At 33.8% G+C, this 15,366-nt stretch overlaps 2 protein-coding genes across 6 annotated transcripts; one reads left to right on the plus strand and one right to left on the minus strand.

Moving 5' to 3' along the window:
* The first annotated feature begins 975 nt into the window (after window positions 1-975).
* LOC105158696 (large ribosomal subunit protein eL38z/eL38y) lies at window positions 976-2,724 on the plus strand. The gene is made up of 3 exons (XM_011075534.3): window positions 976-1,117; window positions 1,888-2,071; window positions 2,487-2,724. Exons 1-3 carry the CDS (start codon window positions 1,115-1,117, stop codon window positions 2,507-2,509), a joined length of 210 nt encoding a protein of 69 aa, XP_011073836.1. The 5' UTR covers window positions 976-1,114; the 3' UTR covers window positions 2,510-2,724.
* Window positions 2,725-3,817: 1,093 nt separating this feature from the next.
* On the minus strand, window positions 3,818-14,354 carry LOC105158697 (Major facilitator superfamily protein). 5 transcript variants are annotated; one of them, XM_011075536.3, is made up of 12 exons: window positions 14,002-14,354; window positions 13,761-13,884; window positions 13,298-13,498; window positions 12,258-12,357; window positions 11,116-11,228; window positions 8,513-8,606; window positions 8,269-8,425; window positions 7,152-7,166; window positions 6,865-6,938; window positions 6,467-6,555; window positions 5,594-5,708; window positions 3,818-4,454 (listed from the first exon to the last, which is right to left on the minus strand). In XM_011075536.3, exons 1-12 carry the CDS (start codon window positions 14,201-14,203, stop codon window positions 4,257-4,259), a joined length of 1,482 nt encoding a protein of 493 aa, XP_011073838.1. In that variant the 5' UTR covers window positions 14,204-14,354; the 3' UTR covers window positions 3,818-4,256. The 5 variants fall into 5 exon arrangements, with proteins under 5 accessions (XP_011073838.1, XP_088735308.1, XP_011073837.1 ...); XM_088879182.1 differs by having other exon boundaries at window positions 7,122-7,166; XM_011075535.3 differs by having other exon boundaries at window positions 7,020-7,166; window positions 14,002-14,353.
* Window positions 14,355-15,366: the final 1,012 nt, after the last annotated feature.

Consider the following 15,366-nt stretch of genomic DNA (forward strand, 5'->3'; position numbering starts at 1 on the left):
TCTTGTTCGATAATTATTTTTATTAAAAAGATTTTTAAAGTTTTGATATACTAAAATTATATTAGTATAATATTGATTTATTTATTTTCTAATTACAAAAAGAAGCGTTATTCAGTAAAATTACAAAAATAGTCTTTTCTTCTCCACCTAGTAATTGTTTTCTCCATACCAAACAAATAGAAGTATTTGAGATTTACTTCCCCTCCAATCATAACAAATAACTTGAAGATAAAACTATTATTCTTTCCCTCCCCCTCCCTCATTTACTCTTATTTTCGTCTCACTTGAACCAAACGGACTCTTAGTCTAAGCGTGCTTGCATCACTCGTTTACAACATTGGCAAGAGTGTAACAATCGTAAATCACAGGTAAAAAAAGCATCATATTAATTGAAATATGAAAAATCTAGATATTAGTTACTAACCTATAGATTATTGGAAGATACTTTTTTTTTTTTCATATATATATAAAAAGAAAAAATTATCGGAAGATACTTTAAACTTAAGCATTCTCTACATATTATTTTTTATTTTAACTAGTTTGTGCGGTACACTCAAATGTACGTGCAATTAATTTAAGAATTTATATTTAGTTATATATATAAAAAATATTTAAATATGGAGGTCGTGAGTAGTTATTGAAAGAAAAGTGGTGGAAGAAAAAGAAGCATAGAAGTTGAGAGAGTGTTGACTACTTGCATACCTTTAGGCTACATATGAATTGCTGAATTTGAAAATGGAAACGACGGATTTGATGGTAATGAAAGGATCGGAAATCATATTTCAAATGATTTTATATTAAGAGAATTTAAAGTTCAACAATATTAAAGAAATTGAAAGAATTTGTCCAAGAACTTGAACAATCTATATATATATATATATATATAAGGAGAAAATCATAGGGAATACGAACAAGAAAGGAGGCCCAATGAATTTAAGATCCAATCAAGTATGAACTCCCGTTTGGGTCTTGATAGGCCCATTAGGGTTTTATGATTCGGATTTTGGCGGAAGTATAAAATGTTGCACAGAAATTGTCAGAGCCTCAAAGTTAGGGTTTGGAATTCGCACTCTTCTTCCACAGCAATCAGCTCACCCGAACCCCGTCTACTACAATGGTACTCAATCTCTCTCTGTATCTCGTGTGTTTGTGTGAATCTCTGCGTATGTTTTGCTTGTAGTGAACTAAGACTTTGCGGCATTTACTATTTGTATTTCGTTGTGGAAACATAATCATTTTGTTTATGAACTGTGGAAATTAAGGTCAGATTTGCATTCTGTGTGTGTTTGGTGAATGGTATGTTTGTTTTCTTATGCTTTGCACGAATTTCTTGTCTGTCACTTTTGTGGGTTCTTTTTTCTGCCAATTTCGTTTGTTAAAACTAATTTGAGGTTCTCAAATCTCTGAGTTTAATGCGTGTTCATGACTGCAATGTTTGTGGCTATTGCATGTTTGATTTGTCTTTGTTGTGAGTATATTTTGGCAGATTGTGTTGAGAATGTTGAGGGCATTAGTCGAAAGATCTTAATTTCGTTCTGTATCTGCCATTCGTTGTGTATGGTTTCTGTTCGTATACCGAACACTTGAGGCCCTGCTATTCATTTCCTGTGTTTTAGTGTGTTGTTCAACATAAAAAGATTCAAGTATGGTGTTAAGCCAATACAAACTTGTGATTGCAGCCCTCATGTCAGCCACCTGAGCTTGTTATAAGCGTTTTGTCATTATAATCAAAACAGTGTTAGAGTGCTTTTGGAGAGTGGCAAACTATGTTATTGTTAATTGTCCCCTTTCTGATGATGACTGGTGTATCCGTAATTGCCTATTGCGTAAATTTTCTTAGCAAGTTTGGATTCAACTCTCTGTCTGATTGCGGTATCAAATCTGCAGCCGAAGCAGATTCATGAGATAAAGGACTTCCTTCTGACAGCAAGAAGGAAGGATGCACGTTCGGTGAAGATCAAGAGGAGCAAGGATGTAGTGAAGTTCAAGGTTAGGTGCTCAAAGTACCTGTACACTCTGTGTGTCTTTGATCCTGAGAAGGCTGACAAATTGAAGCAGTCTCTTCCACCAGGTCACTTGACTTCCGATTTTATTTATCTTACTTAGTGATTTTACTTACCTTGAATAATTTTCAATGAATGCAAAGTATTTTGATCCTTTACCCACTGAAAATTTATGAACATCTTGAGATCTCACAGTATTGGAATTTCATCGAGGTTTGTGGATTTTTGGAAAACTGAAATACAAACGATGAACGTATTGATATGTATTCAGTTCAAGGAAGAGACGCGGCTTGACTTGTTTAAGAAAAGATTTTGTACATATGACATTTATATATGAAATGGAATAGAAGATGCAATAGAATTTGGAATGGACAATCCATCCACTCGGACTGTATGGGTTGATCACTTGTGTCTGCATCGCATTATCTGAAAAATTTTAATTTAGAGAACTCGGTTGCTCACAGAGTTTCACTTTGTTTCCAGGTTTGAGCGTGCAAGACCTGTGAGCGTCCATTGGCATCACGAGAGTGTAGAATCTGAAAGATATTTGGTTGCATTTTTCTGGGAAATTCAGCTGAAAGACTGTCCTGAATGGGGAAATTTATTGTAGTAAAACCAGTTTCATAGCTTTGGTGATTAATGGCCTTTTGTTCTTCGGTTTATCGTTTTGAATGTTTGCTATGTTGAATATATACAATTTTGCTCGAGTCTTTCAGGTTAAGATACCACTTCAATAGTTTGTCTCAGAAATCACATTGCTTGAGATTTCATTGTCATCTTCAGTTCATAAGGTGAAGTAGATTGAAGTTTTTAAGCAATTGCAAGCTGGAAAACTGGAATTGGTGCTCAAACAGCATGTGCAGTGAACGTGATAAACATTGCATCACATTGCACTTACATATTAGAAATCAATTGAAAAGCAGTTATATATGATAAAGTGTAAATTTTATGAAGTTGAGATAGTACGTTGATATAAAAAAAAAATTTAAATGACAGAGTGTAAAATATTGTTTGAATGACAAAATGCAGTTTACTCTTCTATAAAATTTCAATGGAAAAATTTTGATAGAACTTAAAGTTCGCTACATCAGAATGTGATATCGAAAACCTGGAAAACTTAGAATTAAGTAAATTGATTTGATTTTTCTAATTATGAAATTTTCTCATTGTTTTGGCAAATTAGATTTTTCGTTTAAGCAATGAAAAAAATAAAATTTGAGTACTAGAAATCATAATTGTACTTTTTATTTATTTTTATAGTAAGATAGTTTATACATAATAATAAGTATAAAAATTACATATAAATTAAATATATAAAAATTGTATGATTAGTTTTGCATTTGTCATAATATTTGATAAACCGACGCTAAAATTTAAAACTGAATCAACATCAAATTTAAAAAAAAAATGAAAGCCAAATATTAATAACAATTTTACATTCGATTTTGGGACTAATAGATGAAGTGGATGAAAAAAATTATCCACTTAATCCATAAAAAAATACTTAAAATTTTAATTATAAAGTATAGTCCACAAGAAAATTTTTGATAAAAACAGTGAATGAAGATCTAATGGAAGCTAACAAATTATACTGTTGCTAGACATTATTAAAATCAAGAGGTATTGATAATTTTTTAAACATCGAAAAATATTTGTAATTTATAACAAATCACATAGTAACTGGTAGTAAATTACCCATTTTTTTAATCAGGTAGAGATCTCAAAATAAGTCAGCTGGTAGATGATAAAGCTGGTGACTAACAAGTTGAAATCAACAGGTCAAGCAGAGCTCATCAACCAATCAAGTCTACATAGGATACATGATACCAATGTGCATAAGTGCTAATGAACTTATTGCAACATAGAAATGTTCATTCTTGATCATAAAAGCATGAAGCAAGAAACAGTAATATTTTGCATATGGCATCATAACAACATATACAATTTCAAAACTACAAATCTAACTGTATACTGCCCTGTAGCATTCACGGCCATCCTGTCTATAAAGACGATAAACTTATTATTTGATTTCAAGGTTTCAATCAGTAGGAATCCTCTACACATGTCCACTAGAAAAAATATGTGACGTTAAGGAATATTACAAATTTTTAAAAAGTTCGTCAAAATATCACACTACATTATACGAAGACACAGAACTAGAGTGCATGAGGCGGAGTGGTAGAGAAACTTACGTTTCAAAACGGCAACAGTGCAAGCCAGGTTGGGATGATTTCATGATCAAAGATCACTGTGTTACTTATTCCTGCCTTGATAGTTGGAATTCAGCGACATCTCAATTTCTTCAAGAGATCTCCCTTTAGTTTCGACTATAAAGTAGTAAGCAAAAGCAGCTGCTAACAAGGAAATGCCACCAAAGCCCGCATAAACTGGAGCGACACCGAATTTCTCCACCATTTCAAGGAAGAAGAGACCGACCAAGAAGTTAAACACCTGAATTCACCAGAAAGATCATGCTTTCACAATAAGAGTGGAATGCAGTTTACATATTTGTGTTGTGAGACTTCTATGATTTTATTATTCATTTCTCAATATTTTATCCAAGATGCAGTCTAAAACATCGATGAAGTACATATTTCTTACCATTTGTAAGGCCTTAGGTTAGGATCTGGAATTCACATAAAATCCCATTCTCCTCTTCTTTTTGTTGGAGAGTTATATGTGGAAAAACATTACATAGCCAAGTGTTGCTACCTTATATAGTTAATTCTCTACATTTTCCATTGTTTTCAATTTTGTCCAAAAATTAAGAAAAAGGGTTCATTTTTTTTGTTAGAAAACAAAAGGCAGATAAGAACATATCCTAAATAGCTTTTGCTGCTATATGATGACATCTAGAGAGGAAGAGAAGCTTTCTCAGAAAATTCAAATATCAAAGGACTGATGCACAAGAAATCAAGTTCTCATTTCCATTCATCGTCTTTCTCCTTTGATCCTTTGACTAGAACAAACTATATCATACCCCATAATTGATTCACAATGAAAATGGACAAAAAGTAGAACCAGAATGGGAGGTCTCAACATATAGTTTCCATTTTATTAGTGGATAGAGATGTTCATTCAGGAAACTTACCCAACCTAAATCTTAACTTAAACTTTTGGTATGAAACCAAATACCGAATTATGGTACTACGAACCTCAAATACTACTTTGATATTAAAATAAAAGTAATAAGTCCATATACTTAAGATGTGCATTTTCAACAACAGGCCATAGTAAGAAACCAGTGAAGTGATGATTGGAGAGGTAGAAGAAGAAAAGCAGAAACGAAACTAGAACAGATTTGTGGGAGCTTCTGCCAGGAATCTCGACTTTGGCTTGGTTGAGGGTTGGATAATATGGTGAAATTTGAAGTCTAGTATACCATCTAGTATCAGTAAATGCCAATGAAAGCCAATAAGATTAATTTGGCATTAAAATGAAACTGAAACCGAATATTGAAAGATTTGTGCCAAAATCTTGGTATCGGTTTGGCTAGTTCAGCAAAGTGTCAATAGATGTCAAGAAAATTGAGCTATTGATTAGGATTCTTGATCTTAATTTTGATGGCATCAGGCTTTCAGTGCACATACCCAGTGAACAGAGAAACTGAAGCCCAAGATTTTCCCTCGTGTCCTGCTGCTGCTAAGCTCTGGTATTATAAGCCCGGTAACTGGCCCAGCTCCTATAGCAAAAGTAAATATGTACCTATAAACAATCATCACATTAGATGAAAGCTTTCAAGAATAAAACAAGAAAATATTGTTTCAAATACATAATCCCCGATAATTCAAAATAACAGGGGTAAGAGAAAAACTGTCGAAGTAATGTACTTCAAAATACTTAAAATCACGCCATTTCTGAGACTTCAAAGAACGAAAGGAAGATATTGAGGGCTTAAAAAGGGACAAGTGATGGGGAGACTTTAGAGTGATACATTGCAAGTCAGGAAAAACTGAAGTGGTAGACAAAAGCTGTAAACTTTACTTTGCAGCCAAGTGCATTTTCCTACCCACCCAGTTGTAGGGTTGTAAGCGTATGCATTAATTGTATTCAAGCTAGCCCATCATCAGGTCATCAGAGTAATTGAATTTGGAAGCAACATACATGTTTGAAAGAATGATATACGGTATAATTGCCATTTAAAATATGTAAGCTGAATATCGGAGATGCCAAATAATCACTCCATTAAATGCTCCTTAGTTTGAGGACAAGTAACGATCACAAAATTAACAAAACAGTTAAGAACAAATTGTATAATACATACACAAAGATATGACAATGGGACATAATTAAACAAGCATTTTTTTTTTAATGATAATTAACATATGTACGAAAAAATTGAACACCAAGAGACAACCCATGAGATTAAATGATTAAATGAATGTAGAAGTGTATAAGATGGGATAATAATATAGCAGCATGCATTCGTTACTTGTTATGTGATATCACTAAAAGAAACATACATGATAGTGCCCAATATTGATAAGTTGGAGCTGATCTCTGCATCGATAGGAAAGCTGATTGCACCAGTTATGACAAACATAGATACAGCCTGGAAACGAAAAGATAGGTAAATTTATGCATAAGCTTGCTAACGAATAAAATAACTGTTAAGTACGTAAAAATGAATAGCGTATCAAGCAACCTGTTTAAGGGACACAATCTTCTCATTAGGGAGCTTACTTTTCCAGAAAAAATTATACCAAATTTTGAAAATAATCAGCTGTCAACTTTCCAATTTCAGGACCACAACATTGTCATTAGCACTGAACTCATAATTCGTGTGAACCAGACAATATATTTAGTTCGGTTGCATAATTATATTATTACATATTTTCGTGTATTGTATGGATTTACTCACCATTCCCAGGTAACTAGCAATCAGAAGCACTTGCCTCCCTTGCTTGTCCATCAAGTATGAGGCACAAAGTGCACCTGAAATTTAGCACATCTAAGAGACCTAATGCTTTGCATAAATGTGTGGTGCAAATGTATTAGATTTGATAGTTTCAAGACCTGCAAAGTTGGTAAGCCCAACATATAAGCTTGCTATAGCACTACTTGTGATTCCAACATCTCGAAAGGTTAAGGAAGAAAAATAGAGAACTCCATTTATACCGGCAAATTGCTGTAGAATAAAAAGGGCACCTCCAATTAATGCAACTGCAACCACAGCCATCAAACATAACCAATAGTTTAGCCTTTAAGCCAGATGCTAACGATAATATACAAAGGCCAACCAAAAATCAGAAAGTGATGTGCAGTATTCATACCAGAATTCTGTTGCTCCTGACAATACCAACCATATAAGTCTATTCTAGGAACTTATGCCCTATGCACTATGCAGGACCTCAGACAAGCAATATCTTAACATCTGGTCAGCAAAAAGGACGATATCTGACTTAGGAAGCTTATACCAACCCAACCTAGCTAATTAGTTAGCGAAGTTATTATGTCCGCATGCATGCTACATGGTGAGCTTTGCCATAACTGTGATAACTTGATATGGAAGAAAACAATTAAATATGGACATGGAGATTGAACATTTCATTTGACGGAAAACACATCTAGGGACCCTAAATTTAAAGAGTGGCATTAATGAACAAAAAGTGGTTCTGCAGTATATAATTTTGAAATAAGTAGACATCAGCTATCTCAATGGACCAACAACAGATGGGCAAAGCTTCTGAAGGAGAAAAGATATCCTGATACTCTTTTTTCAATATATAATCTTGAAGCTTGACCCTGCTTTTCTTAGCACTTTCCGGTTATCAATGAGCCCATTAGGAAAATCAACATGAAGTTGATTGGTCTTTTGGTCTTTCAAAACTTTCAATATGATTTTCTCTCGTGCATTAATTCCCTTGTTGCTTCATATAATCTGTTACTTTATAACCTTCTAATGTACGAACATTGAAAAGTAGAAAAGTAGAAAAAGTGATATGAAAAGTATTTGCTCTTATAATATTTGCCGATTTTAGTCAAATCAGAAAAGAATTGGCAAGTAGATCCAGAAATATTGGCTGAAATAGCCGGATTCTCAACCAATAGTATGGAATCTGTGAAGCAAACCACTCTAATTAGTCAGCCAAAGCCCTTGTGAACGACTCAAAGCATTCCAACCTATCTGTATGCGACACGTACTACACTAGGCTTTTCTTCATATGTAATAGAAGACATGTAACTAAGATAATAATCATAATATGCATTCAAGCTTCAAAAGCACGGATATAAAACAAGAAATGAAAATACACCTTGCTACCACCTCTAGAGTGAGGCTCCTGCAAGAGTTCCAGCCAACTGCTATCTAAATCAGCGCCATCATTTCTAATGACAGACTGGAATTCTTCAATAGCTTTATCAACTTGTGATGGACCCCAAATGTTACTTATTACTTCTTTAGCATCATCAATTCTACCTGCCTGCAAAATCCTCAAGAAGTACAGAATTATGACCATGCGAACAAAGAGGTTTTGAAAATCTATGCTAGAACAGAAATTATATCATACTTTACATAGCCAGCGAGGGCTGTCAACCGCAAACTGCATTCCCAGGGCAAGAAGAAATCCCGGTATACTAGCTATGTACAGCATTATCCTCCACCTAATAATCAGATAGTAAATTTTGCCCAAATCAGTAAAATAACAGCATGAAACTGCTTCTACATGATTAATGAAACTGTCAAAATGAGCATGATTAGATGAGAGCATTTCAAATATATAATATAAAATGTTATTTCACTCTGGAATTATAGTAGGAGCACTGGTAAAAACAATTTTAAAGATGAGTAATCCATAAGATATCAGATTGTCAAACCTTTAGAAGCTTGCAATAAAGGACAAAGACAAAAGCACAAAACATTCAAAATCTTGTGTATCATAAGTGGTAACAGGCAACTTTAAACTATTGTAACTGACTCTATCTATCACCAACAATCTTGCCCAAGCTCGAGCGGAATTTCCACAGTAAAGGAAAACAGGCAAAAGATGTAACTAGATTAAGATTTTCTGCACTAAATTAAGGGTAAATGAAATTTGCATATAACCTCCTGTTGTCTAAAAAAATAGCCTTGCCCCCTTTTGGTAATATAAATTAGAAAAAGTTAAAGATACAATGAAATGACAAATTTGCCCCTACTTTATTGTGTATATTTGTATGACATAAAGGATATTATTGTTAGGTATACATAGTGGAGGGAATGTAAATGTAGTACACCCAATTGTATCTTCTATTTGCAAATCAATATTGACTGTCATCTTCCATTTAATATTTATACATGTAGCATGTATAAAATATTTCCTTAAATATATAGATGAAATGGATTTTAATAGACGTGGTTTATATATATTTAATAAAATACAAGATGCAATACCATTTTGCAACAGAAGATACAGCTGACATTGTTATTTAAATGCGGAATATTATGTTAAACACAAGGACTACTAGAGTCAATTGGTGACTTATCAGCAATACTTAGGATACATTCTCCTTCCTTATAATCAAATGACCAAACATCCTCCTTCGTGTGGCATAAGTTATTATAAGAATAAAGATAATGTTGATGGTGATAAAGTCAATAATAACTTCTTTGCAGTTGCTGCTGAATCCACATAAATGATGCATTTCAAAAAGATCGGTTATAGTTGTTAATACAAACATGCACACACACACACACATAAACATAGTCTACTTATCCATGCAAGTATTCAAGTATGAATTCAACCCCTATATGTTGTTTGGTTCAGTGAAGGAAAAAGTTCAATTATTTTATTACAAAAAGTTCTAGAGACATATTATAAATATCACTAAATTTGGAAAACCTTGAAAAACTTAAAATTCTTTGAAATTAATTAAACATATCTCTACATTGAAAAAATTCAATAAATTTGGATCAAATCAAAGCGAAAATATACTTAATCAGAACATTTGTCTTATTATGTTTTGCTTCAACTTTGATAAATTTATTAAATTTACTCCAGTGTAAACTTTGATAAGAATTTTTTGTGAAAGATGAAAGAAAGGGAAGAATCTAAATAGAAAAACCATTGAAATTCAACTTGAATTGAACAAGAAGATGCATCACCCATCTAACGTTAAGAGATTTTATGTATCCTACAATTAAATTCAAATGTCATCCCGTGCTATTTCACATTATATTAATTAAGGGGGTGTCTGCAAAACATTCTTAAGTGCTTTTCAAATTATAGCTTAAATTAAGCTAAGGTGTTTGGAAATACAACTTCTATGATGCTCTTAATTAAGATAAAATTTGTGAGCTGGTAAGAATGGTGAGAAAGTGTTCATTGCAGCTTAAGGCATTTTTGTAAATAAATTGGTTATGACTTTTTCGCCCTCACTATTTTTTAACACCCCATTCCAGTAATGGCTAAAATCTATTCATAGTCACGTAATTTTACAAATAAGATGGTGAGAGACCAACTTTTCGACCAAACACTTCCACATCAACTTTTTTTCTACTTATAACTATTACTTACAATCACTCTCAACTTTTACATCTTAATCACTTATCCACTTTTTCCAAAATTAAGCACTTTTGAAAAGCATAAGTTTTTGAAAACACCCCCTAAAGTTGCAATAAACAAAATGCTAATTTCAACTTAAGAAAATAATTAGAACTCCTTAAAAATTGAGTAAATAATTAACAAGAAATTTGCACTGAAATTCAAAACAAAATTAAAATCCTCTCAAAACTGAAATCATGATTAATGACATCAACAACTGAAGAGTTCGGGTTCAAATAAGGGGGAAGGAATAAAATAAGAAGCCCTACACACCCCTCATTGTTTACGTCAGGACAGTTTCCAAAATGCATCATACTTTCTGAAAATGTTATCATAACATGTTAACCATTCAAATCAGACATCTTTGACTTCGAGCCTTCGAGGGGGGTAAAAGTAAATTCCCGAACAGTGGAAAGCTTTCTATATACAAACCTAACCTTAAGGACTGTGGATATAATTCTCCTTAAATTAGTTCATATTTGAATGCCCCATCTACCTTAAATCTCCTTACGAATTTCATATGGACCAATTTTCAACATTAGAATCTACCTTCTAGCAAGAATGAAGATATATATAGGTAAAGGGTTTACCAGTGAGGATCATTTTCTGAAGGAATCGCTAAACACAATGACGCTATAATTCCGAGGCATGTCCCAATCTGAGAAAACGTCCCCAGTGAACCCCTATATTTTGTTGGGGCAACCTATAAAACAATGTGGAAGTTAATAGCATAAGTGAAAGCCCACAATGAAACTTCAGCCTTGTCAAGTGAAGTTTGTGTGGAGTAAATACAGGCTTATTATCATGTAACAATGAATTAAGACATATTTCCTCTTTTGGAAGGATCTTTAGTGTATCATATATACAACCGTCCTCTGTGGCCACCAACCCACAAATCTCAAAGACTCCAGCATACAGGAAAAGAAGTCCCCTAACTCCCCACGTGGGGGTACCAATAAGGGCCTCTCTCTCTCTCTCTCAAACACCACACTAGGAATAGCACAAGGGTCTATCTCTCTGCAATATGAGTACTATTCGAGATGACCTTACTTAAGTTTTTCAAGTCACTTAAACAAAGTTTCATAGTACTTGAAAATCTTCTCAGAAGAAAGTTCATCAAAGTGTATCAGCAATTGAAATTACATGCTCATTTAAACTCCATGTATTAAGGCCCAGTAGAAAGCTTATTGCCACCAGTGGCATTACTGTTAGCCTTCTCTCTAACTCTTCGTATTGGGTAAAGCAAACATTATAATGTAGCCCCTGGATGCCTAGAGAATTTGTTTTCATAAAGGGTATGCAAGGAATGCTGAAAGCTCAGTATAAAGACATGCCTTAACACTAGGAAGGATGACAAGATAGAGGGCAAGGGTAGCAGAGGTGATCAACTGATTTGGCAAGGTGATGGTTGGTGCAAATTTGATACAGGAATAAAATGAAAATGATTTGTACCATGTTGAAGATTTAACAGTATAAGTACAACATAAGAAATAATTATTGCCCTGTTGAACTAATGCACCCATTTTACATTTACTCGAAGTTGAGACTTGAGAGAAAGAATCCCTGAGGTCATTGTACAGAGGTAACATAGCTATGGAAATAAAGAGCCTTCAAATGACAACATGGATGGAAAATCATGTGTTTGTAGTTTAAACTAGAAAATTATATACCCAGCAAAGAGATGATATTGCAGACTCCACAAGGTATCATAAACATAGTAGTTAACTTTTACCTCTGAAATATAAATAGGAACAAGAACTGTGTTCACTCCAATACCAATGCCAACTAGAAATCTCCCCAATAGTATTTCGTCCAAGGAGTGTGCTTGAGCACTGTTAGAAATTGTTCAAACATCAAACTAGCGTAAGAAGACAAATAATGTAAGACCAGTAAAAATCCACAAATTTCACTCACAGGTCAAGAATGAAAACTCTAGAAAATTTGGTGATTTTGATTTATTGTTCCTATAACTAGCACTCAATATTTAATCCTTGCACTCATCTTCATTAGTTGGAAAATCAAAGTGAAGCTTAAGATTAAATTATCCATGCCTCTGTGGTACATGTTTCCATGCAACTTATAGCCAGTATGGAGCCTAAAGAATCTGTTTCCCCTAGTGTAGTTAATGATATGCAAGATAAACATCTTTTTGTGCAAAAACCTACTGCGAGGAATTTCATGGGTCAATTTTCTATGAGTTCCATGAAGACATTGTGCTTTCTAAAATGTTTGAAGAAATGTCTTTGATGAAATTAATATATATATATATATATATTATTAATGAAATTGTACACTGCTGGAATGGTAAATAGATTTTTAAGTTAAAAAATAAAACATTAAAGGATTGTAATGTCCTTTAACCAGAAATGTGTACGAGTTCTTGCTATTCAGAGCAAAAGAACATTACAAAACTTTTATAAGATTTACTTGCCTAACATACATGGGTGGCTTTTCATAGAATTTTCTCAAGTTTCTCATCATGAAGAGATCTTGCTCTCTGACATGCTTCTAATTTTAGCATGATTATCATATAGTCAGAAACTACTTGCCAACGGTCTTCTATGAAGCTTGAAGATCATGTAATTTTTCTTTTTAAATGTCAAACATCTGTAGAAACAAGGGCAAACAGCATGTTTCCTGACTGATGAACACAACATCAACAATCAATGTTGCAATTTTTGAAAACTAAATTAAGAATAATTTCCAGAAAACATGATGTCAAAATAATACAAGAAAAACTTCCTTCTTACTGATATTTTCTCAAATAATTACCTTATGATTGCACCGAGTATGAGAGGTACAGTGTCAAGCTGAAATGTGCGGCGACAACCAAGTTTATCAACAAGAGATCCACAGCTTATGCTTCCAATAAATGCACCACCTATGAATATACTAACCACAAGTCCCTCAAGAAAGGAATTTCCTTCAAAACCAAGCTCCTTGGCAATAGAAACAATAGGACCATTCATCACACTGCATCATGTTGAGGGCACAGAAACATCTATTGATGTTCTTTAGTGATCCAAATTGATATATACACAATAATACATCAATGTATATTTATGTATTCATCAAGCAAAGATAAAAATCTTTTCGAGCCCGAATATCTCTAATAGGTTGCCCAAGCAAATTACAAACCACAGCTACAGCACATGTATGCACACACAAACACACGCAGAGAGAGTATTATGTGATCAAAACAGAAAACAAAAGCTAAAGGGAACACATAGCTTACCCAATATGATAACCAAAGAGAAAATTGGACATGGAAGCAGTCAAGACATGGGGAAATGCAGATAACCACCCAAAATCAACCTCTTCACGACCAGCCTTTTCAGTTAACAACTCATTTCTATCATCTGAGCATTCAAAAGACTATACATATAACCAATTCCCATAACCTCATAACAACCACAAAGAAAACAAGAAAACAAGCAGAACCCACATCAGAAAAACAACGTCAAATAGTAATGTACCTGGCTTGTTATCGTTCTGAGGCTCCAATTCATCAGCTTGTTGCTGTTTTGCAGCATGGATTTTGAACTTCTTGCTGGGAGGTGAGCAAGAAAAAGAAGGGCGAAATGGGCTCTTGGTTCTGTTCAATAAAATGGTGGAAGGGTGGAGAGAAGCGGTGGGGTGGCATTTTGGCGTGAACAGCAGTGGAGCAGCTTCCAGCATTTTGATCACGAAATGAAACTAGCGGAGAGTACGAATTGGAGATTAGAAAAGAATATATATTGTTCTCGTCGCCATTCTCCTCCCAATCAAAGCACGCAAGAAGTACAACACATGTAGCGAGGAGTACAATGTTCTCGAATTTCTCCTCGTGCAACAGCCACAAACGAAACCTTTTTTCCTTTTCTTGGTAAAAATGAGTAGTAGAAATGGAAGTACTTGTCGTCATGTTCTTTTATTTTAGGGTAAATTACACCGATGATTTGTAAGATTAGATTTAATTATATAAATATTATTTAATTTTTTATAAAATTATAAATATATTTTTTAATATTATAGTTGTAATTACAAGTAAATTATAATTGAAATTATAAATAGACGTCAAAATTTTACAAGTAACTTCCCATGAGGTAAATTATCCTAATATTAGATTTAATTACATAAATATTATATATTTCTTGAAAATATAAATAGACATCCTGCGTTTGTAGTAGTAATTAAAAATAGACCCACTAATATTGTATTTGTAACTATAAGTACACTCCCAACAATTTCCTTATTTCTTTTGTCTCTCTAATGAGTGCCCAATCTCTTCTTTGACGGTGTGTGTTTTTATGCTTTGACGCTTCTCCAAACCAAAACAGACTCCGGCAGGTGTTTTACTCTACTCAAGACCTTTGCTATGGCCCTGTCCTTTTCCTGCTTTATGATTTCTATTCCTTTTGTTCACCTTTCGTTTCCACATTTCTCTTGTTCTTTTGTAGTTTGTGCGACTGAGGAGGAAGAGAATAGCATTATTATCCCTAATGGAGATTGGTCGAGTAACTTGGATGTTGGGGGGGGGGGGGGGGATATTATTTAGTTGGACGGCTTCTAACCAACAAAAAGGTTCATTTTAATGTCTTGAAGGAGATGCTCCTTTCGGTTATCAATCCGATAAAAGGAATGGACCTTAATGCTATTCAGGACAACCTATACCTATTATGTTTTCATTGCATCGTAGACAAAATTGAGCCCTTGATGGATGCCTATGGAACTTTAAAAAGAATATTATGATCGTCAACAAAATAGGTTATAAGGATAATCATATGGATGTTGACCTCAATTAGGTCTTTCTAAGTACACGTGCATGATATTCCGATTAGAAAGATGACGAAAGACATTGC

This window comes from Sesamum indicum, linkage group LG3 (genome assembly GCF_026168435.1).
Source record: "Sesamum indicum cultivar Baizhima isolate 11 linkage group LG3, ASM2616843v1, whole genome shotgun sequence".
NCBI lineage: Eukaryota > Viridiplantae > Streptophyta > Magnoliopsida > Lamiales > Pedaliaceae > Sesamum > Sesamum indicum.